Source organism: Tenrec ecaudatus, chromosome 12 (genome assembly GCF_050624435.1).
Source record: "Tenrec ecaudatus isolate mTenEca1 chromosome 12, mTenEca1.hap1, whole genome shotgun sequence".
Lineage (NCBI taxonomy): Eukaryota > Metazoa > Chordata > Mammalia > Afrosoricida > Tenrecidae > Tenrec > Tenrec ecaudatus.
In genome coordinates, this window is record NC_134541.1 from 97,777,760 (window position 1) to 97,803,948 (window position 26,189).

General features: G+C 40.8%; 1 protein-coding gene across 1 annotated transcript in view; it reads left to right on the plus strand.

Annotated features, from left to right (window-relative positions):
* Positions 1-26,189, plus strand: part of PARN (poly(A)-specific ribonuclease) — a 144,581-nt gene that overhangs the window by 99,300 nt on the left and 19,092 nt on the right. Inside the window, exons 21-22 of the mRNA XM_075564267.1 lie at positions 458-532; positions 22,016-22,202. Coding sequence (XP_075420382.1) covers positions 458-532; positions 22,016-22,202 — 262 coding nt within the window. The remainder of the gene's footprint in view (positions 1-457; positions 533-22,015; positions 22,203-26,189) is intronic.

The following is a 26,189-nucleotide window of genomic DNA, read 5'->3' on the forward strand; positions in this document are numbered from 1 at the left end:
GACTCTGTGGCAGTGAGCATACCCTCTTAGGAGCCCTGGGGATGCAGTGGTTCAGGCAGTTGACCATTAACTGAGAGGTGTGCAGTTGAACTCACCAGCCACTTTGTGGGAATAAAATGTAGTAGTTTGATTCTGTAAAGAGATTTACAGCCTTGAAAACCCCATGGGGCAGTTTGGTTCTGTGTTTGTGACAGGATCACTATGAGTCAAAATCGACTCTACAGAAATGTTCTTTTTCTCCACCCCTACCTCAGTTTGTGTCTTTTCTTGAAGATTTGAACTAAATAACAGATACAGTAGATGTAAGTTTTAATAGTTTTAACCTCTGTAGTGCTGAGATCCGGATCACATTTTACATTAGCAGCCCCATCTCAAAATTATAGCCACCTCTACCCGGGGAATCTGATAGTCATGGCAATGGACAAATACTCACTTTGTTTTTGATTCACTGTCACAGGTAATATTCAGATATCCTGGATTGATGATACATCAGCATTTGTTTCTCTCAGCCAGCCTGAACAAGTGCAAATTGGTAAGTATGTTGCTCATTGATTTACCTGTTAACTAAAATGGAAGCTGAATCTCTTCACATTAAGTCTAGAAGCTTTGGATTCAGTCAACTGATTCAAAAATGTTGCTTCCTGTTTTGTTGTTTGTTTTATGCTTGTCTTCAAAGGAAAGGAAATAAATAGTATCACGTATAAATGAGGGGAAAAAGAGTAATGTATTGATTCATTGGATATACTACACATATACTTTTTCACTCCCCCCTTTTAAAAAAATATCACAAATTTTTCATTCTTTTTCCAATCCATACATTCATTGTGTTGAGCCCATTTGTATATATGTTGCCATCCTCCTTTTCAAAACATTTTCTTTTTACTTGAGCCTTTGGTATCAGATCCTCCTTTTTTCCCCACCCTCCCTCCTTCATGAACCCTTGATCATTTAGAAATTAATATTATTTTTATATCTCGCACTTGAGATTATGGCACTACTTTTCTGAATCATGTAGCTACAGACACGCTCCATTGTATTGGAATGGTTGCTCATTTATATTCCTTTCCTGATGGCAGTAGTAGATCCTTTTCATCCACCCTAAGCCCTTCTCTGATGTCAGGCACACACTGTGCATGAGTAAATAAATGTGTCTGAATGGATAACAGGGAGACTAGACCAAGACGGAATTGTGACTGCTTTATTTTTCTCCTAACCTGAGAAAGAGGTGTTAATGTTATGTGGTTAGGTGCTGTCCAGTGACAGCGGTACAAAATACCGCTGCCCCTGTACCATCCTCACCGTATCCATGTGACTGAGCCCATGGCTGCAGTGACCCTCAGTCCATCTTATTGAGGGCCAGCTCTTATTGATGCCCTTCTAGGCATGGTGTCCTTCTCCAAGAATTGTTCCATATGATGATGTGTGTATAGTATGTGAGACACAGCCTTGCCATCTTTTCTTCTAAGGAACATTTTTATTTATTTATTTATTTATCTTTTGAAAGGTTTGACAGAAAATGAGTTTAGTAAAGGGGATACTTTGGAAGAGAAATCCAAAGGGCCCTCTCACTCACTGGTATCCAGTTAGTTGATGCCAACTCATAGCGACTCTAGAATAAAGTAGAACTGCCCCTGTGGGTTTCTGAGACTTTAACTCTTTACGGGAGTGGAAAGCCTGTCTTCCTTCTGCAGAGTGGCTGGTGGTTTCAAACTGCCAGCCCTGCAGATCACAACCAAATACTTAACCATATACAGCCTCTTTGGAAATTAGTGCTGGCAAAATTGGATCTCCATCTGCAGAATATTAATCAAGACCTGTACCCCACCTCATGCACAAAAACTAATGTAAATCCCAGAGCTAAAAGAAGAAATAATGGAAAACTAAATAATTGGTTCTGAAGCCCCAAAATTACACTTATAAATTTATTTTTTGAGGAATTGAACACAAAGTTAACAAAGTTGTATAAATACCCCCTAAAACATCTAAACACCATAAATACATTACATATCAAAACACAATACAATACCGTTTTTTTGTTCGTTTGTTTTTAAATAGGAATGCTTTTACAGGCAAGTTTTCTCCTGCAAGTATTTTTCACACGAGGCCCATACATTTCACGTACTCACTCAATGAAAAACTGCTTGGTCATCTCACACGTAGTTTTCATGATGTTTGTTGTGTAAAATCCTGTGGGTTGGTCTGTCTGAATAGGACAGGCTGAATGAACTATTGGAAGAATAACAATGGGACCGACAGTTCCGGGGGGACTTGGAGTGGGGGTAGGTAGGGGGGTAAAGAATTGGTGTTAACAAACACAGGGACAAGGGAACAACATGGGACCCGAAATGGTAGTGAGGGGGGAGTGGCAGGCCTGGTGGGGAATGATCAAGGGTAAGGTTGTGTAGAGAATAGGTATAGCTGTAGCCCAGGTGGGGACGGCGCATGGTGGTGGGGCAGGAGGAAAGTCAAGGGAGATGGAGGAAAGAGCTAGGAGTCAAGGGGTATTTATGGAGGTCTAGACAAAGACATGTACTTGCAAATATATATATAAGGATGGGGAAATAGATATATGTGTCTATATTTATAGGTTTAGTATTAAGGTGGCGAAAGGACCTTGGGCCTCTACTCAAGCACTCCCTCAATGCATGAATACTTTCTTTTATTAAATTGGCACTCTATGATGCTCACCCTCCCGACACAACTGCTGAAGCCAAAGCGGGTGAACAAGTAAATGTGGTCAAGAAAGCTGATGGTGCCCGGTTATCAAAAGAGATAGCATCTGGGGTCTTAAAGGCTTGAAGATAAACAAGCAGCCATCTAGCTCAGAAGCAACAAAGCCCACATGGAAGAACACACCAGCCTGTGTGATTGTGTGGTCCCGAAGGGATCAGTTTTCAGGCATCAAAGAACAAAAAATCGTATCATTGGCTGCACACCTCCATGATACGATTGCCGAAGACAAATGGGTGCATAAGCAAATGTGGCGAAGAAAGCTGATGGTGCCCGACTATCGAAAGAGATAGTGTCTGGGGTCTTAAAGGCTTGAAGGTGAACAAGCGGCCATCTCGCTAAGAAGCAATAAAGCCCACATGGAAGAAGCACACCAGCCTGTGCGATCACGAGGTGCCAAAGGGACCAGGTATAAGGCATCATGCACAAAAAAAAGAATATATATATATATATATATATATATATATATATATATATATATATATATATATATATATACCATAGTGAATGAAGGGGGAAGTGCAGAGTGGAGACCCAAGGCCCATTTGTCGGCCACTGGTGATCCCCTCATAGAGGGGTTTAGGAGAGGAGATGGGTCAGTCAGGGTGCGATGTAGTACTGATGAAGAACACAGCTTTCCCCCAGATCCTGGATGCTTCCTCCCCCCAACTACCATGATCCGAATTCTGCCTTGCAGGACTGGATAGGGCAGAGGTTGTACACTGGTGCATATGGGAGCTGGAGGCACAGGGAATCCAGGGTGACGATACCTTAAGGACCAGGGGTGTGAGGAGCGATACTGGGAGAGTGGAGGGTGAGTGGGTTGGAAAGGGGGAACTGATTTCAAGGATCCACATGTGACCTCCTCCCTGGGAGATGGACGGCAGAGAAGCGGGGGAATGGAGACTCCGGATAGGGCAAGATATGACAAAATAACAATCTATAAATTATCAAGGGCTCATGAGAGATCGGGGAGTGGGGAGGGAGGGGGAAAAAAAAGAGGACCTGATGCAAAGGGCTTGGGTGGAGAGCAAATGCTTTGAAAATGATAAGGGTAAAGAATGTACTGATGTGCTTTATACAATTGATGTATGTATATGTATGGATTGTGATAAGAGTTGTATGAGCCCCTAATAAAATGTAAAAAAAAATCCTGTGGGCTTTTGGAATGTTGCACTAACACCGACTTTCCTTTAAAATCCTCACTAACATTCCTACACAACAGAGTGAACCTGTCTTTCACAGATGTGTGGCCTGGCAATGCCTTTTCTTCCTAAGTAGTGAATGTCCTGTCTGCTTGGACATTTTTCCAAAATATGGTTTCTTCACAGTCGAACACTTGTTAGGGAGTGACGCCCTCAACCTTCACTTACTCAGCAAAATCAGTCACAGATTACGGACTTTGTCTTGATTTGCACTCGCCGCTCCCATGCCTCACTGCACTGTGTATGCCCGTCTAGATTTGAATTGGTCAAACAGGTCATGACTGGCTCTGAATACTTGGAGCTGTCCAGCATTCACTCACAAATCATTCTGAAGGCTGTTAGCCTTCTTGTATGTCACTGTCTGAGATATGCTATCGTCACTGAGTTGTTTCTGATTTATCCAAATTTACAGTCATCTTCAGTCTTTTCGATGGTCCGGGTTCTTTGTTTTGTGATGAACTATTGCATGATTTCTGCTCCATTAGCTGCTTTAGTCACATTTTTTTCAATGTTGGTAATATCAACTTAGCCATTTTGTGTTCACCTGCCAAATCAGACAAGTAGGAACCTGATTCAAATTTCTGAAAGGTAAGAGGTTTCTTTTACTGTGGCTGTCATAGTTTTCTTCTTAGCTTTAATGCTGCTATCGCCAACATTCTTTGAAGCCATAGTTAATAGTAGTCTATGCACATAAAGTGAGAGGAAGAAAGCACCGTGACAAACGTGCTAATGCACTAGCACAAGCACTGTGTGTTGTCTGAGCAAGAGCACCACGTAGACTGAAGCATTACCCCGTTGTGTCCATAAGGAGACAAGAAGCGTGACTCACTCTCCGACTATACCGGTCTTTTTGAGTCTGCTTTTCCGTTCAACTATTGAGCAAAATTACAAACACTGAGCAGGTTTTTTTTTTCAAACTTTGCTGTTCGAGTAGTAGAATATCCAAACTTGTTACCATTCAACATCTGAGAGATCACTGTTACAGGAAGCACACACAGTAGCTGGCAAAACAGACAACTAGGACTTACTAGACATAAGATACTTAAGCTCATCAAGAGTAGAAAGAGAGCCCATGGACTGGAAAAACTTCTTTTGCAGTGATACAGTGCACAAGTGATTAATTATTAAAATCTATAGAATTCTTTTAAAAAATAAAATCTATAGAATTCTCTAATACCTCAATTAAAAATTATTTTTAAAGTGAGCAAAAGACATGAACACTAACCAAATATGACTTTCAAATGACTAACATAAAAGAAGCTCATTATCACTCGCCATCTGGGAGATGCAAATCAAAACAACATTGAAATATCACCTTACACCCATGACTATAGCCCAAAATTTAAATTAAAAAAAACAAACCAGAAAACAAGTGCTGGCGAGAGAATAGAGATTGGAACTCTTATTCACTGCTGATGGACTAGTAAATATGTAAAACCTTTATGGAACGGGATAAGGTGCTTCCTAGAACCAGTGGGAATAGAAATAATGTGTTGGTGTTCGGGGCCGTAGAGGTACCAATGCATAGTGACTGAGTACAACAGAATGAAATTCCAGCTAGTCCTGCACCACCTTCACAGTTGTTCTTGTTTGAGTCCGTTGGGATAACCACTGTGTCAGTCCCTCTTTGTTGAGGGCTGTCCCCACGTTCACTTCCCCTCTACTATACCAAGCATGCTCTGTGGATGGAGAGGCTTCCCAAAGAAGTCAGAGCTACAATATGTGTGTGCCCTTCCAGATGTATCACACTACAGTTTACAATCGCAAGAAGCTGCAAACAGCCCACTGCTGGTTAATAGGCTGAATTCAGAAACTCTGATACATACACATAAGTGTTCCAGGGACATGAATGGATTATTTTTGTTTGATACAGGCATTTTAATGTTGACAAATAAGGCACAAATCCATTTTGCACAAAAAGAACAAACCGCATTGCTCTGAGTTTACACATACTTATGTAGATTTCTTCTTTGGTGTATACATGTATTTTTTTCTTCCAACAGTTTTATTGGCATATAGTTTACATATAATACAATTTATCAGTTCAGTTTTATCAAGGAGAATTGTACAGTCATGACCACATCAATTTAGAGCAATCCACCTCCCATGGTTACATTGTCTTTAAAATGAGTTATGAAATCACAAGCCATTCTGATGCTGCTTCTTCCCTCCACTTTTACTGTTTATTCCTGAAATCCCTTCACCCTCTTGATCACCCACTCCCCACCATTGTATTACCTACATTCCCTTGTATCAGTTATTATCATTATGCGGAGACCCAAGAGGAAACCATAAAAAAAATTCGGACTAAGGTGGCAAGGATAAAGTCATAATAGTACAGAGACAAAAATACAAATAATGTGTAAGAAGGAAAAGACCCCATCAACATTCAAAAAGCCAGGAAAGAAATTTCTGTAAGGGAACCATTCAGAGATACTTGTATCCAGAACAAATTCAAGTTCCATCTATAAGATGGTCAACTGGCCAAGTGTCAAGTTCCATCCAGCACAATCAAGATCACAATGGCCTCTGCCTGCTAATAAGACTGTTGGAGACATTTTGAGTGTACCTGGCGAGTGGGCAGGAGCCCTCGTCTGGGCTGGGAAACGAAAGAAGACTGTTCAAAGACTTGCCTGTGGCTCGTGCGGATCTGCCAGCGACTCAGTCTGACCAGATACTGCAGATGGGTTTGGGGCTCCCACAGTCCCCGATAGCCCTCCACAAAGTGGGTGTACATAATTTTTGCTCTGATGCTTTTCAACTTATCATATTTGAATTTTTTAATTGTCATCTTTGGATTATACAGGCTGCTGTGCTTTTTCCGTGTGGAATTGGATGACTCACTAGATGGCTGCTTGTTTGAGTATAAGCCTTTAAGGCCCTAGACACTTTCAGTTGATAGTCAGGCACCATCTGCTTTCTTTCTTTTTAACATTTTATTAGGGACGCATACAACTCTTAGCACAATCCATACATATACATACATCAATTGTATAAAGCACATCTGTACATTCTTGGCCCTAATCATTTTCGAAGCATTTGCTCTCCACTTAAGCCCTTTGCATCAGGTCCTCTTTTTTCCCCTCCCTCCCCACTCCCCACTCCCTCATGAGCCCTTGATAATTTATAAATGATTATTTTACCATATCTTGCCCTATCCTGCATCTCCCTTCACCCCCTTTTCTGTTGTCCGTCCCCCAGGGAGGAGGTCACCTGTACATCCTTGTAATCTGTTCCCTCTTTCCAACCCACTCCCGCTCTACTCTCCCAGTATCGCCCCTCACACCCCTGGTCCTGAAGGTATCATCCACCCTGGATTCCCTGTGCCTCCAGCTCCTATATGCACCAGTGTACAACCTCTGCTCTATCCAGACTTGCAAGGTAGAATTCGGATCATGGTAGTGGGGGCGGGGGTGGGGGAAGCATTTTGGAACTGGAGGAAAGCTGTATTCTTCATCGGTGCTTTGTCGCACCCTGACTGACTCATCTCCTCCCCTAGACCCCTCTGTGAGGGGATCTCCAGTGGCCGACAAATGGGCTTTGGGTCTCCACTCTGCACTTCCCCCTTCATTCACTATGGTATATATATATATTCTTTTTTGTGTGTATGTGCATGATACCTTATACCTGGTCCCTTTGACACCTCATGATCGCACAGGCTAGTGTGCTTCTTCCAAGTGGGCTTTGTTGCTTCTGAGCTAGATGGCCGCTTGTTCACCTTCAAGCCTTTAAGACCCCAGACACTATCTCTTTCGATAGCCAGGCACCATCAGCTTTCTTTGCCACATTTGCTTATGCACCCATTTGTCTTCGGCAATCGTATCATGTGCAACCAATGATATGATTTTTTGTTCTTTGATGCCTGAAAACTGATCCCTTCGGGACCACGTGATCACACAGGCTGATGTGTTCTTCCATGTGGGCTTTGTTGCTTCTGAGCTAGATGGCCGCTTGTTTATCTTCAAGCCTTTAAGACCCCAGATGCTATCTCTTTTGATAACCGGGCACCATCAGCTTTCTTGACCACATTTACTTGTTCACCCGCTTTGGCTTCAGCAGTTGTGTCGGGAGGGTGAGCATCATAGAGTGCCAATTTAATAAAAGAAAGTATTCATGCATTGAGGGAGTGCTTGAGTAGAGGCCCAAGGTCCTTTCGCCACCTTAATACTAAACCTATAAATATAGACACATATATCTATTTCCCCATCCTCATAGCACCCTTACCTTCAGTGATCCTTTCATGAAGGTGAATATAGAGCAGGGTCACAATGTAAGAACTGATTGTTCTTTTGGGGTTTTTATTTGCTTTTTAAATAATTTTATTGGCATATATTTCACATGTCAATTTATTCATTCAATCACATCACGGAGATTTGACTGTTCTTGAAGTTGGGGTAAGGATTTAGTGTGAGCCCAAAACCCATTTGTAGGCCACTGGACATCCCCTTACAGAAGGGTCTTGGGGAGGAGACGAGACAGTCAGGGTGCAACATAGCAACGATCAAATATGCAACTTTCCTCTAGTTCCTAAATTCTTCCTTCCCCCAGCCCCCCCCCCTCCCACCATCATGATCCGAATCCTACCTTGCAAGCCTGACTAGACCAGAGGAGGTACACTGGTACAGATGAGAACTGGAAACACAGGGAAGCCAGTGCGGATGATTCCCTCAGGACCAGTGGAGTGAGTGGTGATACTGGGAGGGCACAGGGAGGGTGGGTTTGACAGGGGGAACCGATTTCAAGGACCTGCATTTGACCTCCTCCCTGGCGGACATACAACCGAAGAGTGGGGGAAGGGAGATGTGGGACAGAGCCAGATATGACAAAATAATAATTTATAAATTATCAGGGGTTCATTAGGGAGGGAGAGGAGAAAATGAGGACCTGATTCCAGGGGCTTGGGTGGAGAGCAAAAGTTTTGAGAATGATGAGGACAACGAATGTATAAATGTGCTTTACACAATTGATGTATGTATGGATCAAGATGGGTGGTGTATGAGTCCCTAATAAAATGATTTAAAAAAAAAAGAAGTGGGGAAAGTGGGAATATGCCCTTATATTTTTAATTCATTTTTTCTATACTTTAAAAAAATCCCCTCATATTATATTTAACCTTAAATAATACATTGTTTAATGGTATTTTAAAAATAGTATATGCCATCTATGTAAAAAAAGAAAATGTTTGGAAACCGACTGTGGTAGTAATTGTACAATACTGTTTTATGTGATTGATGGAATGTTATGATATATGCAAGAACTCCCAATAAAATATTTTTTTTAACCCAACAAAACAAGAGACCCCAGATGCAATAGCTATCCTTGCTTCTTAGGAGCGCTTTAGTTGTTCTTTTTCCAAGACAGATGTGTTGTCCATGATACTTTAAGTATTCTTTGCCAGCACTGTAATTCAAATGCATCAATTCTTATTCAGTCTTCTTTTCAATGTTTAACTTTCACATGCATATGGTTTTTGTCTGGCACATCTTATTTCTCTAAGTAATATCCTCACATTTCTATAAATTAAAGAGGTCTTGAGCAGAAGGTTTACCCAATGCAGTACATCATTTGATCTTTTGACTGATGATTCAATGAGCATTGATTGTGGATCCAAGCAAGGCAACATCTTGACAACTTTCAGCTTTTCTCTACTTATTATAATGTTACTTACAGGTCTAGTTATGAGGATTTGGGTCTTTACATTGGATTGTGATTCATGCTGAAAGCTGCAATCCTTGATCTTCATCAACAAATGCTTGAAGTCCTCTTCACTTCCAGCAAGCAAAGTTGTATTATCTGCAGATCAAAGGTTGTTAATAGCCTTCTTCCGATCCTGATGCCATATTATTCATATCATGCAGCTTCTCTGGATTTTAAATCCATTCAGTATTTCTTTGTTCTGTTCACACAACTGTCTCTTGATCTGTGTTCAGGTTTCTCATGAACGCAGTGAAGTGTTTCAAATTCTTGTTCTTTTCACGGTTATCCGAAGTTTGTTATGATCCACACATAGTCAAGCACAAGCAAACATCTTTCTGGTGTTCTCTGCTTTCAGCCAAGGTCTATCTGACATCAGCAGTGATAGCCCTGGTTCCACATCCTCTTCTGAGTCTGACCGACCTGAACCTCGGGCTACTTCCTGCCAGTGTACTGGTGCAACCGTTGTGGAATGGTCTTCAGCCAAATTTTACTTGCATGTGATATCAATGATATTTGTTCTGTAATATGAGCCTTCCGTTGGGTCACCTTTTTTGGGAATGGGTACACATATGGATCTCTTGCAGTCAGTTGGCCAAGGAGCTATCTTCCAAATTTCTTGGGATAGGCAAATTAGTGCTTCCAGTATGCCATCAGCCTGTTTAAACATTTCATTTCAATTCATGGCGCCTTGTTTTTGGCTAATCCTTTCAGTGCAGCTTGAACTTTTTCCTTCAGTACCAATGGGTCTTGCTCATATGCTACCTCCTGAAATAGTGGAATGTTGACCAGTACTTTTTGGTACAGTGACTGCATTCGTTCCATCTTCTCTTGATGCTTCCTACATCATTCAACAATTTGCTTGTAGTATCTTTCACTGTTACAACTTGAGGCTTGACTATTTTCTTGAGTTCAGTTTAAGATAGCTGAGTGTATTCTTCCCTTTCAGTTTCCTAAGTCTTACATATTTCATTGTAGCATTTTTGTTTGTCTTGTAGAGCTGTCCTTTGAAATTTTCTGTTCAGATCTTTGACTTCATCATTTCATTCTTTTCTCACATCCACTTTGACCTTCTCTTTTGTTCCTGTCTTTATAATGACTTCAAACGGTGGTCTTTTTTCATAATCAGCCCCTGGTATGATGTTAGTTGCTTATATTGAGCTTCTCCAGTGTCTCTTCCCAAAGATATAGTTAATTTGATTGCTGTGTAGTCCATATGGAGAAGTCCCTGTGTGTAGTCTCTTTGTTGCTGTAAAAGGTATTTGCTATGAACAAGTCATTGGTTTTGCAAAATTCTATCATTCAATCACCAGCATTGTTTTTATCACCAAGTACATATTTCCCAACTGTAGTTCCTTCCTCTTGGTTTCCAGATTTTGCATTTCAATTGCCGATAATTATCAATGCATCTTGATTACATGTTTGCTCAATTTCAGAGTGAAGTCATTAGTAGAATTCTTTACTTTCTTGATACCTTTCTGTTGGTCCATAAATTTGAATAATAGTTGTATTGATTGGATTTTCTTGAAGGTGGATAGATACAAGCCTCTCACATACAGCATTGAACATCCAGATTGATTTTGAAATGCCCTTTTTGACAATTAATGCCATCCCATTCCTCACGATTGTCGTATTCTTGGCATATTAAATCATATGATTTTTCTCATTAAAAATGGCCAATATCAGTGTGCTTTTGCTCACTAATGTCCAGGGTACCACTCTTTATGCATTTAATTTTTCACTACTTCCAATTTTCTTAGAATCATACTTCCCACATTCCAAATTCTGATTATTAGCAGATATTTCCAGCTATTTCTCTTTACCTTGAATTGTGCCCCATCAGCAAATAAAGATCCTGAAGACCCTATTTCCAAGGCTGTACTCGATTCATGTCACCATGATCAAATGCACTCAGAGAAATCAGGTCCTCCTCGTTCACATTTTGAGTGCTTTCTGACCATCCTCTGGCATACTTTCTGAAATGCCCCACTTTCATTAGGCATTCAGTATCTGACAATATGTAGAAGCTATGTGTAAGGTTTTCAGTAGTTACTCACTCTGAAGAAGTAGAGAGCCTAACCCTTCATTGTCTATTTTTAGTCTGGAAGCCCTACTGAAACCTGTAGACTTTGGCTGACGCTGCTGGCATTTGAAATACCAGTGACATAGCTTCCAGCATTGCAGCAACCCACAAGCCACTCCAATATGACAAACTGACAGACAAATGGTGGCCTTTCCCCTAAGTACCCCCCTAAAGCTGGAGGGGAGCAAATAGAAGCTTTCATGGGCATGGGCACGGGAGGAAAAGAAAGTTTATGTCAGCTGTGTGTTTTTTAAACCACATTCTTGAAGCTTTCAAAATCCTACTCTATAATATATCCATTTAAAATTTTAACATTAAAATTAAAATGCTTTAAATTACCATACTAATTATTTAACTTTTCTACTCTGATCTAGTAGAAGACATCCTCCAGGAAGGCAAGTCATGGTTATTCAGGAACTTAGAGGACATGCAAGGAACCCTGTTGGTTAAGCACTAGGCTGCTTACCAAAAGGTTGACAGTTCAGACCACCCAGCAGTTCTAGGAGAAAAAGATGTGGCTGTCTGCTTCATTAAAGATGATTAGCCTTGTAAATCCTCTGCCCTTAAAGGACTGAGATGAGTTGGCATTGACTCGTGGCAGTGGGTCTAGTACACACAGCAGAGAGATCAGCTTGTGCACCAGCTGCTCTTTGGGAGCAAGATGTGTTCTCACCAAGATTACAGCCCTGGAAACGCCCACAGGCAGTTCTACTATGCCCTCCAGGGTAGGGTATCGATGAATTGGACTAGTCTTAACTGCAATGAGTTAGGTTTCTGGTTTGGGGGAGTGAAATGTATTCAGTGTTCTTGGAATCTCGACTGTTATTTGCTGAGACGTAGATGAGCTTTGCTTGTGCTTTGAATTAGTCTTGTGTAGTTGAGACATTAATCTTCATTTTCTCTCATAAAGTGTGAAGAATGTTGTAAATTTTTACATCTTCCAGCTGTTTATCAAGCTAATCAAAACCTAAGTATAGAATCTTTTTCCAAGTATACATTTAACTTGTGAATTTCATGCTTTAAAATTTTTTTTCTTGTAACTCTGAATTCTGAACCTTTTTCTGAGCTTTTTCTCTTCCTGATAAGCTCCATCACCAAGTCCTTCCGTAGTTTTGCTGCCAGTCACCTTTTCTACCATCACCTTTGTGAAAGCTGCGTCGGGGAAACCATTTTGGTTTGTGTGGTTTGAGGGGCAGTAACTTCATTGATGAGCTGTAGTGACGTAATGGGTTATGTGTTGTATTGCTAACCTCAAGGTCAACATTTTGATATCACCACCGGCTCAGAGGGAGAAAGATGAGACTTTCTACTCTGTGAAGAGTTACAGTTTGAGAAACCCACAGGGGCAGTTCCACTTTGTCTTACAGAGTCATTATGAGTCAGAGTCAACTTGGAAACTTTGCGTGAGCGTGAGCTTCATTGACAGCTTTGACAGGTAGGTTCAAATTAGTCATATAAAACTTAACTTCAGAGACAGGGAGACCGGAACGAAAACCTAGCTCTGCTTTGGGCATTGGTGCTCAAGCTCACTTGGCCTTTGTTTTCTCATTTGTACAAGCAGAATGAGTGGTTGTTTTGAGAGCTGATTGGTAACACTCTGACGTGAAGGCCTCTACCTCTGGCTGACTGACTGTTCCATGGCCTTTTCTGCTCTGTCTCTTCTAACAGTCTCCAGCTCTAGTCCTTTGGAGAAGACCTACCCTCCGCCTAGGAAAGGTCCAGTTTCCAGGTACAGCTTCGTACCCTAGGCTTACAAGCTCTGCCCTCACCCCTCCTCTCAACAGAGTCTCATCATCTCTGAGTGGTCTTGTGCTCTTCCCTTGGCTTCTCTCCAGGAGTGAATATAGCTGAATCCTTTCCCTCTTCTTAACAGAGCCTTCCTCATCCTGTCTTTCTTTTTATGCTCTTCACGTCTTGCCTCTCACCACCCATGACCTCGTTCTTTCCCACTGTGGCCCTTCTCACACCACCAAGCTTACTCTTACCTAAGGTCCACAGTAACCTCCCTGCCTGGTCTCTCAGGACATGCAGCTTTTTCCTGGAAACTGCTTTGAATCCCATGACACCAGACTTTCTAGACTTTATCCATTCTTTCGTAAGGCTTAACTCATCTTCATGTCATCATCTTCATGGCAGTAATTTCCAAATTATGTCTGCATCTAAGGCCTATGAATCTCTCTGTCTATCCCATAGTTCTCCTGGTGTTTCTAGGGCATGTGAACGGCATTATTTCTCTCAGTCCTGCTGTGTTCCACTCCCCTGCAACACGCATTGCTCAGGCGAGGACCTCTGACACTCTTACTATATTCTATCTGCCCTTTTCTCTATATCTCCACTGCCTCCCTCTGAACCACCACGTGCCTTCTCTCCTCTCTTACTATGCCAGTCTACTCCTGCTCACTTCTGAACCTCTTCCTGTTCTTTCTTTTCAGTAAGAGGGATCTTGTGGAAACACGTGGCAGCTCACATCCTCTTCCTGACGAGAAGCCCTATGGGGACTCCCACTGTAATTAGTTGTGTGCCGAGCCCTTTTCAGAAAACCTCTGTCCATTGCTCTGGTGTTACCAAGGGCTGTTGAGCTTTCTGCCATTCTTCCAGTTCTTTAGTGGCATAGCAGTTCTTTTCTCCTCACAGCCATCCTTTTAAAACCTTGTATTTATTGCCTCCTCTTCCCCCTTGCCTCTGTTGTTACCATAGATCCAGCTCTATGTACAACAGAATGAAGCAATACTCGGCCCTACACCAGCCTCAAAATTGTTATGTGTGAGCCCATTGTTCAGCCAGTGTCAGTCCATCTCCCTGAGAGCCTCCCTCTTTCTCTGCCCCTCCACTTTACCAAGCAGGATGTCCCTCTCCAGGGACTGCTCTCTCCTGACAACATGACCAGTGTACGTGAGACAAAATCTCACAAACCTTGCTTCTCAAGTGCATTTTGCTTGTATTTCTTCCAACACAGGTGTGTTTTGGAACAGCATCAGGAGTTATGGTTCCCTGAGGGTAGGCCATCCCCATAATAAAAAGGATGGCATGGCCTTGTTTGTCTAGATTTCACAAATTTTTCTCTTTTGACAGGGCCTACTCTGAATACTTTTCTGTCACTATTAGTAAACAGTATTTGTGTTTTTCTTCTATTACAGGCTCTCATCTCACACAGATTTCAGCTTCTCAGATTTCACTATATTGCTTTTTCAGATTTGCCCCATTATATTACTAGTATTTATCCAGTTATTTATGTAGCTGTAATACATTCATGTACATTGTTATATAGTATTCCACTGTGTGACCATACCACAATTGTCTATTTAAGTTGTGTGTGGATAGATAGATAGATAGAGAGCTATTTATAAGTTATGTTTACTTTTTTAAAGTGTCTTGGCCAAAAGTTTTAATGTAGACAGATTTATCTGTCTTTTGTTTGGTGCTTAATACTTTTGGTGTCAATACATTTTTCTTTGTTCAGACTCCAAAACATACCGAGTTATATATTTTTAAAAATTTTCAAAATTTGCTTTTGACATTTATATTCCTCTTCCAATTGGGGTTGATTTTACGGCATGGTGGAAGGATCTCATTTATATTATTTTTATTATGGATAAACAGACTTGCTATCCCTTCCTTTTCCACCTGTTGTGTCAAACTCTTTGTCAATAATCAAAGTTTCGATGGTATAAGATATGAAATAACATTAATAATATATAATTGATCAAAGATTCATGAGGGTGGGAGTGCAGAGGATGGAGGGGAAAAAAGAGGAGCTGATACCAAGGGTCCAGGTAAGAAAATTTTGGGAAATCATGATAGCAAGTGTTCTCAGTATGTACAAGTGTACTTAATACAATTGATGATAGATTGTTATAAGAATCTATTTCTGTCAAGGGCTCAAGTAGAAAGAAAGTGCTTGAAAATGATGATGGCAATATATGTACAAATGTGCTTGACACAATGGATGGATGGATGGATGGATGGTGATAAGATCTGTAAGAGCCCCCAGTACAAGAATTTAGTATATAATAAAAGAAACACCTAAACAATAAACTGGCCATTATACTAAAAATAATTTCCAGTAAAACAATAAAGGTTTGTTTTAAGATAGAAAAAAAAGAATTTGTTTCTGGACCTTTTTCTTCTACTGCGTTGATCTTTTTGTTTATCTCTAATATCTAACCCATTGTTGTTGAGTTGATTCCAGCTATAGTAACTCTACAGAACAGAGTAAGAACTCTCCATAGGGTTTTGGAGGCTGTAGATCTTGTTGCCACTGAGCTGCTGTTGGCTTTGACCTTTTGGTGAACAGCCTAGTGTTTGGCTGCTGTACCTCCAGGGCTCCTTATGTCATTACTGTAGCGTCTTAATTACTGTTGTTTCATAGTAAGTTTTTTGGGGTTTTTTTGCAGGTAAGAATATGTTTTTATTATTAGCTAAAAGGAGTCGATTGTAAATCTATTTAGATGAGGTTTGATTATAAATTAAAAACAGTAGAAGGGTGTATGCCCTGGAACTAGTACTGCACCCAAAGCAGACTCACTGCCATTGAGTCCATGCTGACGCATAGCAGCCCTATGGGTATGGATAGAACTGCCCCTGAGTTTTTCTTAGACTGTAACTCTTGTTTTCTTTTAAATTTTATTTTATAAGGGGCTCTTACAGCTCTTATCACAATCCATACAGTAATTCTATCAAACACATTTGTACATATGTTGCCATGATCATTTTCAAAACATTTTCTTTCTACTTGAGCCCTCAGTATCAGCTCATTCCCCCCCTCCTCTACACTCCCTCCCTCATGAACCCTTGATAGTTGATAAATTATCATTTTTTTCATGTCTTAAACACTGGCTGCTGGCTCCCTTCATCTACTTTTCTGTTCATACCCCTGGGAGGGGTTGTATCTCCGTCATTGTGATCTGTTGCCCTGTTCACCCCCCATCTTCCCCTCCCCTCCTGGTGTATCTATTCTCATTATTGGTCCTGACGGGTTTATCTGCCCTCTATTCCCTGTGTTGTGAGATCTTATCTGTAGCAGTGTACATGCTCTGGTCTAGACAGATTTGTAAGGCTGAATTGGGGTCATGATAGTGGGGGCGGGTTGGGAAGGAAGCATTAAAAAACTAGAGGAAAGTTGTACGTTTCATTGGTACTATACTGCACCCTGACTGGCTGTCTCTTCCTTGTGACCCTTCTGTAAGGGGATGTCCAATTGTCTACAGATAGGCTTTGGATTCCTACTCTCCCCTCCCCCTCATTCATATTGATATAAATTTATTATTATTATTTAAATTTTTAATGAATTTTTATTAGTCATTTCATTGGGAGCTCTTACAAATCTTATAACAATTCATAATTTAATTGTATCAAGTACACTTGTACATATGTTGCCATCAACAATTTCAAAATATTTTCTTTCTACTTGAGTCCTTGGTATCAGCTCCTCTTTTTTCCCCTGCCTCCCCCACCCTCCCACCCTTGTGAATCCTTGATCAACTATATATTATTATTGTTATTTCGTATCTTACACTGTCCACACTTCTGTTACTCGTCCCCCTCAGAGATGGGGCTGTAGATCCAACCTTCTGATAGGTTCTTCCTTTCTCTCCTCCTATCTCCCCCTCCACTCTGCTGCCATCCCCCTACCCTCATGATATTACTACTCCCACTACTGTTCCTGAAGGTTTGGGGTTTTTTAATGTTTGACACGTAGTTCACTTTTTTTTAACTTTTATTGGGGGATCTTACTTCTCTTATCACAATCCATACACTCATCCAGTGTGTCAAGTACATTTGCACATAAGCTGCCATCATCATTTTCAAAGCATTCTCTTCCCACTTGAGCCCCTGATAATCAGTTTTTGTTTTGGGTCTTTGTTGCCTGATGCTGGATCCCATCAACAACTCGTGATCACACAGGCTGGTGTGCTTCTTACATGTGGTCTTTGTTGCTTTTCAGCTACATGGCTACTTGCTTATCTTCAAGCCTTTAAGACTCTAGATGCTATATCTTTTGATAGCTGGGTTCCATCCACTCTCTTCACCACATTTGCTTATGCACCCATTTTGTCTTCAGCGATGATTGTGTCAGGAAGGTGAGCATCAGAGATTGCCGGGTTATTAGAACAAAGTTCTTGCGTTGATGGAGCACTTGAGAAGAGGGGAACAGAATTTCTAAACAGCAAATATGCTGGAAGACTACAGTCCAACGCCATTTTTGCTGGCTATAAATGGGATCTCTGGAACCAGAGGGGGCACATGGATCTTCTTAAAATTGAAGGTGTTTATGCCCAAGATGAAACAGAATTTTTTTGCAAGAACTTTGTTTATGTGCACAAAGCAAAGAACAACACAGTGGCTCCTGGCGGCAAACCTAACAAAACCAGAGTCACGTGGGGAAAAGTAACTCATGCCCATGGAAACAGTGGCATGGCTCAGGCCAAATTCCAGAGCAACCTGCCTACTCAGGCTATTTATTGGACACAGAATCCATCTGGTGCTGTACCCTCCCGCCTTTAAACTTAAAGAAAAGTAAATAAATGAAATTATGCATTTTTAAAAATCTATAAGCAAGTAGGCAGCACAAAAAATTATCATGAACATTGATACCAATATCACTATTTTAAAATATAACAAAATGATGTAATAAAACCATACTTAAACCACTAACAACATTGAATGTAAATGGATTGAAATCACCAGTTAAGAGACACAAACTAAGAGGAAGGATAAGAAAATATGTCTTGGCATCTTCTACCCTATTGCATGTTGGATTTTTGCCCTAAATAGTCATTTGCATTCCCATATAAGTTGAGTGTTAGAAAAACATTCCCTCAAAACGATCTGCTACTAAAATATGCCCATAGATAGAGCCGTTGCTAGAAAAGTTACTCCAGTAGCAAATCTGGACAGCAGCCACTTACCTTAACCACTTCTTGTAGATACAGCTCGCCTCTGTTCCATAAACTGTTCTTGGCATCTTGAAAGACCAATTTCTACTCAGGTACTCATTTCCTTGTTAGTAACTCACCTTTCTGATTTTCTTTTTTTAAACCAGCCGTCCCCTCCCTCACAAAGGGAAAGATTTCATTCATCTTCTAGTATCTGAACGACCTTTAACATTTTGTTCCCATTTGCTTTTGCCTGTATTATTGGTCATCTCCACCCCAAGAAACCAGCCACTTTCCATTTCACAAACTTTTGTTCCCTCCAGTTTTCCCTAATCCACTGCCTTCATCCCCGCTCTTCCCTCTTTGTCTTACTTCATTTGCTTGGGAGCGTAAAGGATTTCGTAAGACCTGATTGCCGGTTCCTACGCAGAGCCATAGTTACCTTGCTGACAAGAGTAGAAAGTGGGCTTGACTTCTGGATTCTAGCAACTTGTCCTTGCATCTCATCATCAACTGATAGATGATGCCTTGCAGGTTGTGTAGTACTGGCACTTTCTAGAGTAATGAATGTCTCTGCTGTCAGGGGTTGTCTGGGCTCAGTCTCTCCTGACTTATACACTGTGCCTACTAGAGCCCCAGTACAACTATCTTGCAGAATGGCTATGACCCTAGCGTTACTATAGCACATAGTGAGACAGTCGTTTTACCCTCCAGTAAATAGGAACTCACCCCAACAATAAAGTTTGATAATAAAGACAAAAAAAGAAAACATGTCTTTAATATACTGCTTACAAGAAAATACCTTAATATAAAGATTACTGTAAAACTAAAAATCAATGAATGAGAAAAGGTTTTCTTATATCAAGCCTAACAGCAGTTAAAAAAAGCAACCCAAAACCAGTAGCTATCCTAATCTTTGACAAGTTGACATTAAAAGACAATAGAGAGACAAAGAAGGGCATTATATACTCATTAAAGCTTCAATTGAATAAGAAATTAAAACCTTAATATATGTACACCAAATGAAAGCCCTTCCAAATGCATTAACTCATAGTGACCCTATGTACATGGCTCCCAAAAATTCATGTCTTTGCCACGTGCAAAACACTTTCACCTTATCATATTATCTCAAAAATCTTAACCCCAAGATCCCAGTTTCATCCAAGGGGAAAATTCCTCTTTATCTGTGAATCCAGAATACATGTTTATTTGCTTCCCAAGTACAATGGTGGAGTAGAAACAAGGTAGATATTTTCATTTTAAAAGGGAACATTTGAACTCTCTCCCTAGGGGATGGACAACAGAAAAGTGGGTGAAGGGAGACATTGGACAGTGTAAGACATGACAAAACAATAATTTATAAATTATCAAGGGTTCACGAGGAAAGAGGGGATGGGGAGGGAGTGGAAAAAATGAGCTGATACCAAGGGCTCAAGTAGAAAGCAGATGTTTTGAGAATGACAAGGGCAACAGATGTACAAATGTGCTTGACACAATGGTTGTATGCATAGATTGTGATAAGAGTTGTATGAGCCCCCAATAAAAAGAAGTTTTGAAAAAGGGCTGGGGGGTGCATTTGGAGGTACAGAAGGACTAACTGGTCTATAAGCAGAACAATTGATATTATTTCCAAAGGCTTGAAAATAATCCTCAAAAAAGAAAAGAATCTTCTGTTCCCTGAGATCACCTAGGCAATGGCCCTGCCCTCCATACTCCTGGTATTGACCCACCTATCCGGATTGTGGATGAGCGTCCCTCAGCCCTGGACTTCAGCGCCACCCTTCTAGGCTCACTGGGAGGGCAATTCAACTCCCTCAGCTTTCAGCAACCCCTTTCTACTAGTTCAGTTGAATATGACCTTACTGCCTTGGTTTTACCCCCTTCTGCTCCTTGAGTATGGCAGGCTACCCCTTCAACTTTGAGCAGTGTCTCTGGCCCTGTTTTCCTGGAACTGGTAAGTGGTAGCCCACATTCTGGAATAGAAGAAAATCAAAAGCCCACAGCCATTGAGTCTGTTCCAAGTTATACGCACCCTATAGGACAGAGCAGAGCTGCTTGCTAGAGTTTCTAAGCCTGTAAATCTTCATGGGAGCAAAAGTCTCAACTTTCTATCACGGGGTAGCTGGTGCATTCAAACAGCTGCCCTAGCAGTGCATAACCCACTACACCAGGGCTCCCTGAGTGGTCGAAGATGGGAGTTCTACATCCCACTTATAACCATGTGTCCTGTTACAGACATGAGGACTGTGATGCGTATAAGTATTTCTTCCTTGTTTTATGATATGTGTATGAGTGTATATATATTTACATATGTGTATATACGAGTTTGTGGGTAAAATGAAACAAAGTATGTACATAACAATTGCTTTTGCCTTCTTTCCTCTAAAATATAAATAAGGCTAGTGTATTTTCAGTTGCATTTATGTTATTGTATCATTGTTAGGTTATGACTTTGGATTTGTCTCTATGTAGAGATTGTGTAAGGTTTAGGAGATATGTACAGGTACCAAGTTGACACATGTTTTGGGGGCATATAATTCATCCACACTCGAGAGAAGCATTGTTGCAGATGTCATCCCTTTAGGGTTTGCTTACAAAACTTAAGGAAGATCTAGGAAACATTCACCAATAATTGGTTCAGAATAATGGTGATAGATGGTGTGAGCCTTTATTAATATTCCATTATTAGATTAACCTTGTTTAGTAAGTAGCTTGAAATACACAAGGAAATTAACTCTATGTAACACTTGCACATGACCGAGTGAGCTTTAAGTGGGTGGATAAAGGGTCCTATGACAGGAATGCCTTGGTCAGTGGCACATTTACAAAACAGGCTACTTTCATGTCTGTCTCTGTGTACGATCTGCATTGTGTGAGCAGGCACCACAGGATTTCCCTCTACCTTTGGGAGACTGGATAAGATGAACGCCCTTAAATCTTTTTATAGTTTCTTTCAATTTCTTCTCTTTTGAGCCAATACCCAAGCCACCTAATACACTGCTTTCAAGCCCATGCTGGATCATGGAGACCCTACAGGACAGGGTAGAACTTCCCCCTGTGAGTTGCCAAGACTGTAACTCATTACAGGAGTAGAAAGCTTATCTGGTGGTTTTCTTTTGTGATTTTATTTAAGTTTTCCTGTAAATGATTGTCAAACAGTACTGTTAACTACACATCATTTGAAAACGACTATTCCTATCTTTGCAGTTCTTTATGTGCATTTGCATGCTGTACAGGACCTTCAGCGCTACGACTACCTTTTTCCCAGAAACTGGGATGTGGGGAGTTCATGAGAGGTGCCTGAGGTCACCTGGTTTCTAAATGGCTAGACCCAAACTCAAGACGCCTTTGACTACACTTTCCACAGAATGACACTTTTGGGGCAAGATGAGACTCTTTTATAAAGGAAATCTTTCTTTCCCTTGTAGCTGTCAATACCAGCAGATATGCAGAAAGCTATCGGATCCAGACCTATGCCGAATATGTAGGGAAAAAACACGAGAAGCAGATCAAGAGAAAGTGGCCAGAAGATAGTTGGAAAGAGGCCGAGAGCAAGCATCTAGACACTCGGTGCATGTCCTACACTTTACAGAATCACTGTTACCACACCAAAAGGTAAGAGGAGTTCTTGGATGTTGATTTTAAGGGACAATGTTGTGTATCAGTGACTTTTCTCACTGATTCTGAGGTTTGTGATCATCTGACTTTTGAGAAAGATTCTTTTCATAACTTTTCACATAATTTCACATCTCAGAAATGATGACTACCTTAATTCCTTATGTTTTAGAGATTATTTAATCAGTCATAGTTATTTCAGTTACCCTTCATAAAACCCTTGTCAGGGAGACGAGATGCATCTTGTTCTTCATTTAACCAGTTGCAATAAAGTCATTCCAACTCATGGCTTCCCCATGTGTGTCAGAGTAGCACTACACTCCATAGCATTTTCATGGCTGTGCCATATTGGAAGCAGATCACCAGGCCTGTCTTCTGAGGCACCCCTGGGTGACATTGAACCACAACTTTTTGGTTAGCAGCCAAACACATTTGTTATTTGTTCTACCCAGTGACTTCTGATTGTAATTTTAGGGGTGAGGAAGCAGAGAAAGAGCTCAGTACTGTTGCCCACCAGTGCAGTGCTCATATGTTAGTTCAGGTTGAAGGTGAAAAAAAATGAACACAAGTCTACGAGAGCCAAAATACGAACTTGAGTCTATGCCCCTGGCTTTCGAGATCACTCAAGAACAGATTGGACACAGTGAACACTGATGACCGAAGACCAGTTGAGCCTTGGGAGGACGTCAAGATCACCATGCACGAAGAAAGCCAAAGATCATTAAAAAGACAAGAAAGAAGGAAAAGATCAAAGTGGATTTCATAAGAGACTCTGAAAGTTGCTGTTTATCGTAGCGTGGCTAAGGAACACGGAAGAGATGATGACATCAAAGAGCTGAGCAGAAAATTTCCCCCGGCCGCTTGAGAAGACAAAGCTAACTATTATAATGAAATAAGAAAATACCTAGAATTAGAAAACCAGAAAGGAAGAACACACCCAGCATATCCTAAACTGAAAGAACTAAAGAAAAAAATTCAAACCTCAAGTTCAAATATTGATTCTATGAACAAGCTAAACCAGTCAAGATGCATCAAAAGAAGATGGAAAGAATGCACAGAATCACTACCGAAAAGAACTAGTTGACATTGAACCATTTAAAGAGATAACATATGACCGATTTGGATCTCTTTTTTTTAAAATCATTTTATTGGGGCTCATACAACTCTTATCACAATCCATACATACATCAATTGAGTAAAGCACCCTTATACATTCGTTGCCTTCATCATTCTCAAAATTCGCCTTCTACTTGCGTTCTTGGAATGGATCTCTTTAAGAAAGAGATCCAAGTTGTACTGAAGGCATTGGCCAAAAACAAGTCTCTAGAAATTGACAGAGTACCAATTAGGATTTTATTTAACAAACTGATGAAGCACTGGAAGCACTCACTCATCTATGCCAAGAAATTTGGAAGACAGCTTCCGGGCTAACTGATGGGAAGATATCCATATTTGTGCCACTTCCAAAGAAAAATGACCCAACAGAATGCTCAAGTTATAGAAGTATATCATTGATATCACATGCAATTAAAATTTTGCTGAAGATTCAACAATAGTTGCAGCAATACATTGATTGGAAGCTGACTGAGATTCAGGCTGGATTCAAAAGAAGACGTAGGACAAGGACTCACATTTTTAATGTCAGAGGGATCTTAACTGAAAGCAGAGAATACCAGAAAGATGTTCAATTGTGTTTTATTAACTATATGAAGAAGAATGTGGCATCAAGATTGAAGGAAGGGTTATTAATTTATGGTATACAGATGACACACTTTGCTTGCTAAAAGTGAGGAGACCTTGAAGCACTTGCTGATGAAGATCAAGGATTGTAGCCTTCGGTATGGATGACAACTCAACATTGAAGAAGACCAAAGTCTTCACAATTGAACCAGTAGGTAACATCATGATAAATGGAGGGAAAACTATATACAGCGGCCAAGGATTTCATCTTATTTGGATCTGGAGTCAAAGCTTATGTAAGCAGCTGTCAAGAGGTCAAATGACACATTACATTGGGTAAGTCTGCTGCAGTGTTGTAAAGCAAGGATGTTGCTTTGAGGAGTGAGGTGTGCCTTAAGGTGCAGCTGACCCAAGCCCCAGGGTCTTTTCATTTGTCTCAATTGCATGTGGAAGTTGGACATTTCATAAGACTGAAGAACTGATGCATTGCATTATAGTACGGTGAACAGTATTGAACCATGGACTGCCAAAAGAACAAACAGGTCTGTCTTGGAAGAAGTACAGCTAGAATTCTCCTTATAAGCCAGACTTTGTCTCAAGTATTTTGGACATGTTATCAGGAGAGACCAGTCCCTGGAAAAGGACATTCTGCTTGGCAAAGTAGAGGAGCAGTGAAAAAGAGGAATAATCCGATACCATGGATTAACACAGGGGCTCAAACATGACAACAATAGTGAGATGGCACAGGACTGTGTGGTGTTTTGCTCTGTTGTTCATGAGCCAGAACTAATTAGAGGGCACCTACTAACAACAGTGAGCTGGCATCTGAGCCTGGAGCCTTCTGATTCTGATCCACCTTTTCCCCAAGTTGACTCTGCTTTCAGCCTCCTGTTTTGCCCTCTTAATGATTGATCCCTTTTCCCATTGTAGAATATTCTTATTTATTTCTAGTAATAATCTTTTTTGGGGTGGCTCTTGGTTTTTTTCTGATATTAATATTTTTAAAACAAAACTTTTACTACTGACTCAATTCTGACTATAGCAACTCTGTATGACAGAGCAGACTACCTTGTAGGGTTTTAGAGGCAATATAGAAGCGGACTGCCTCATCTTTACCCATGGAGCTGCTGGCAGGTGTAAAGTGTTGAAATTTTGGTTAACAACTGAACACTTAACCATTGCACCACCAGGGCTGCTAATGTTAATATAACAAAACATAGGGTTTGTGAGAAGGGAAATCTTTACAGTAGCAGACAGCCTCATTTTGTCCCAAAAAGCAGTTACTGGATTTGAACCACCATCCTCGAGGTTAGTAGCCCAACACCTAACCCACAGTGCCACCAGGACTCTTAATATTAACATGACCACTCTTATTTCTTATGCCTAAGAAGGAACGCTGGTGGTGGAGTGGTCATGTGTTGGGCTGCTAACTTCAAGGCCAGCAGTCCAATACCACCAGGTACTTCTCATGAGAAAGATGGGGCTTTTTACTCCTCATAGTGTGAGCCCATGTCCAACACTGGTGTTTTCTCCTTTTTTTTTTTCTTCTGTTACTTTAGTAGGTGTCTGGAAGAAAGCAGAGTTAAATTTATGTCTGCATAACCTGTCATGTTTGACTTCTTGGAACTTTCGTAAAAGCAATATGTTTTCTGAAATAGGCCTTTAGGAGGGCTAGAACTGATGTGTTTTACCCCCATAGCCTTGATTATACTGTTGGTTCAATTAGTAAACCTTCTCATGAGACTTAAAGGTCAATCGGAGTAAAGTTAATTTCATACCAGCCTCTGAAACGTTCAGATGATTTGGATTCACCTTGAATAATTTTATGTTATGTGGATGTTCTTAATTTAGGAGTTTGCAGTCAAGTGGCAGTCTTTTACATTTGTCATTAGTTCACCTTTTCTACACTGAATTAAAGTGCCTTAACAATAGGAGATCGAGAAATGACTGGGGGGGCGGGCAACATTCTGACCTACAGCTACACAAGGGGAAGGAGAGCCCTACTCCACATCTGCTCAAGAATGGTCCAGAAGGCAGAAATCAGATCTGCTTCCCCCCTTCAACCTTCACCCTGTCTGACCCCAGTCATCCTCATAGCGCACTACTTCTCTGCAGGGTTCCATCAGCTGTTGCAGTGGCCTCATGGAACTCACAGACAATGCTCACCATCATGTGGCTGACAGGTCACAACAAACCAGAGCCAGAAAAGATGAAGGATATCAGTCCTTTTGTTGCAGCAGCATCTCATCTTGACCATGACTGCATGCACATCTTTCTCCGGTCTGCCATGACCTTCTCAGGAAAGTT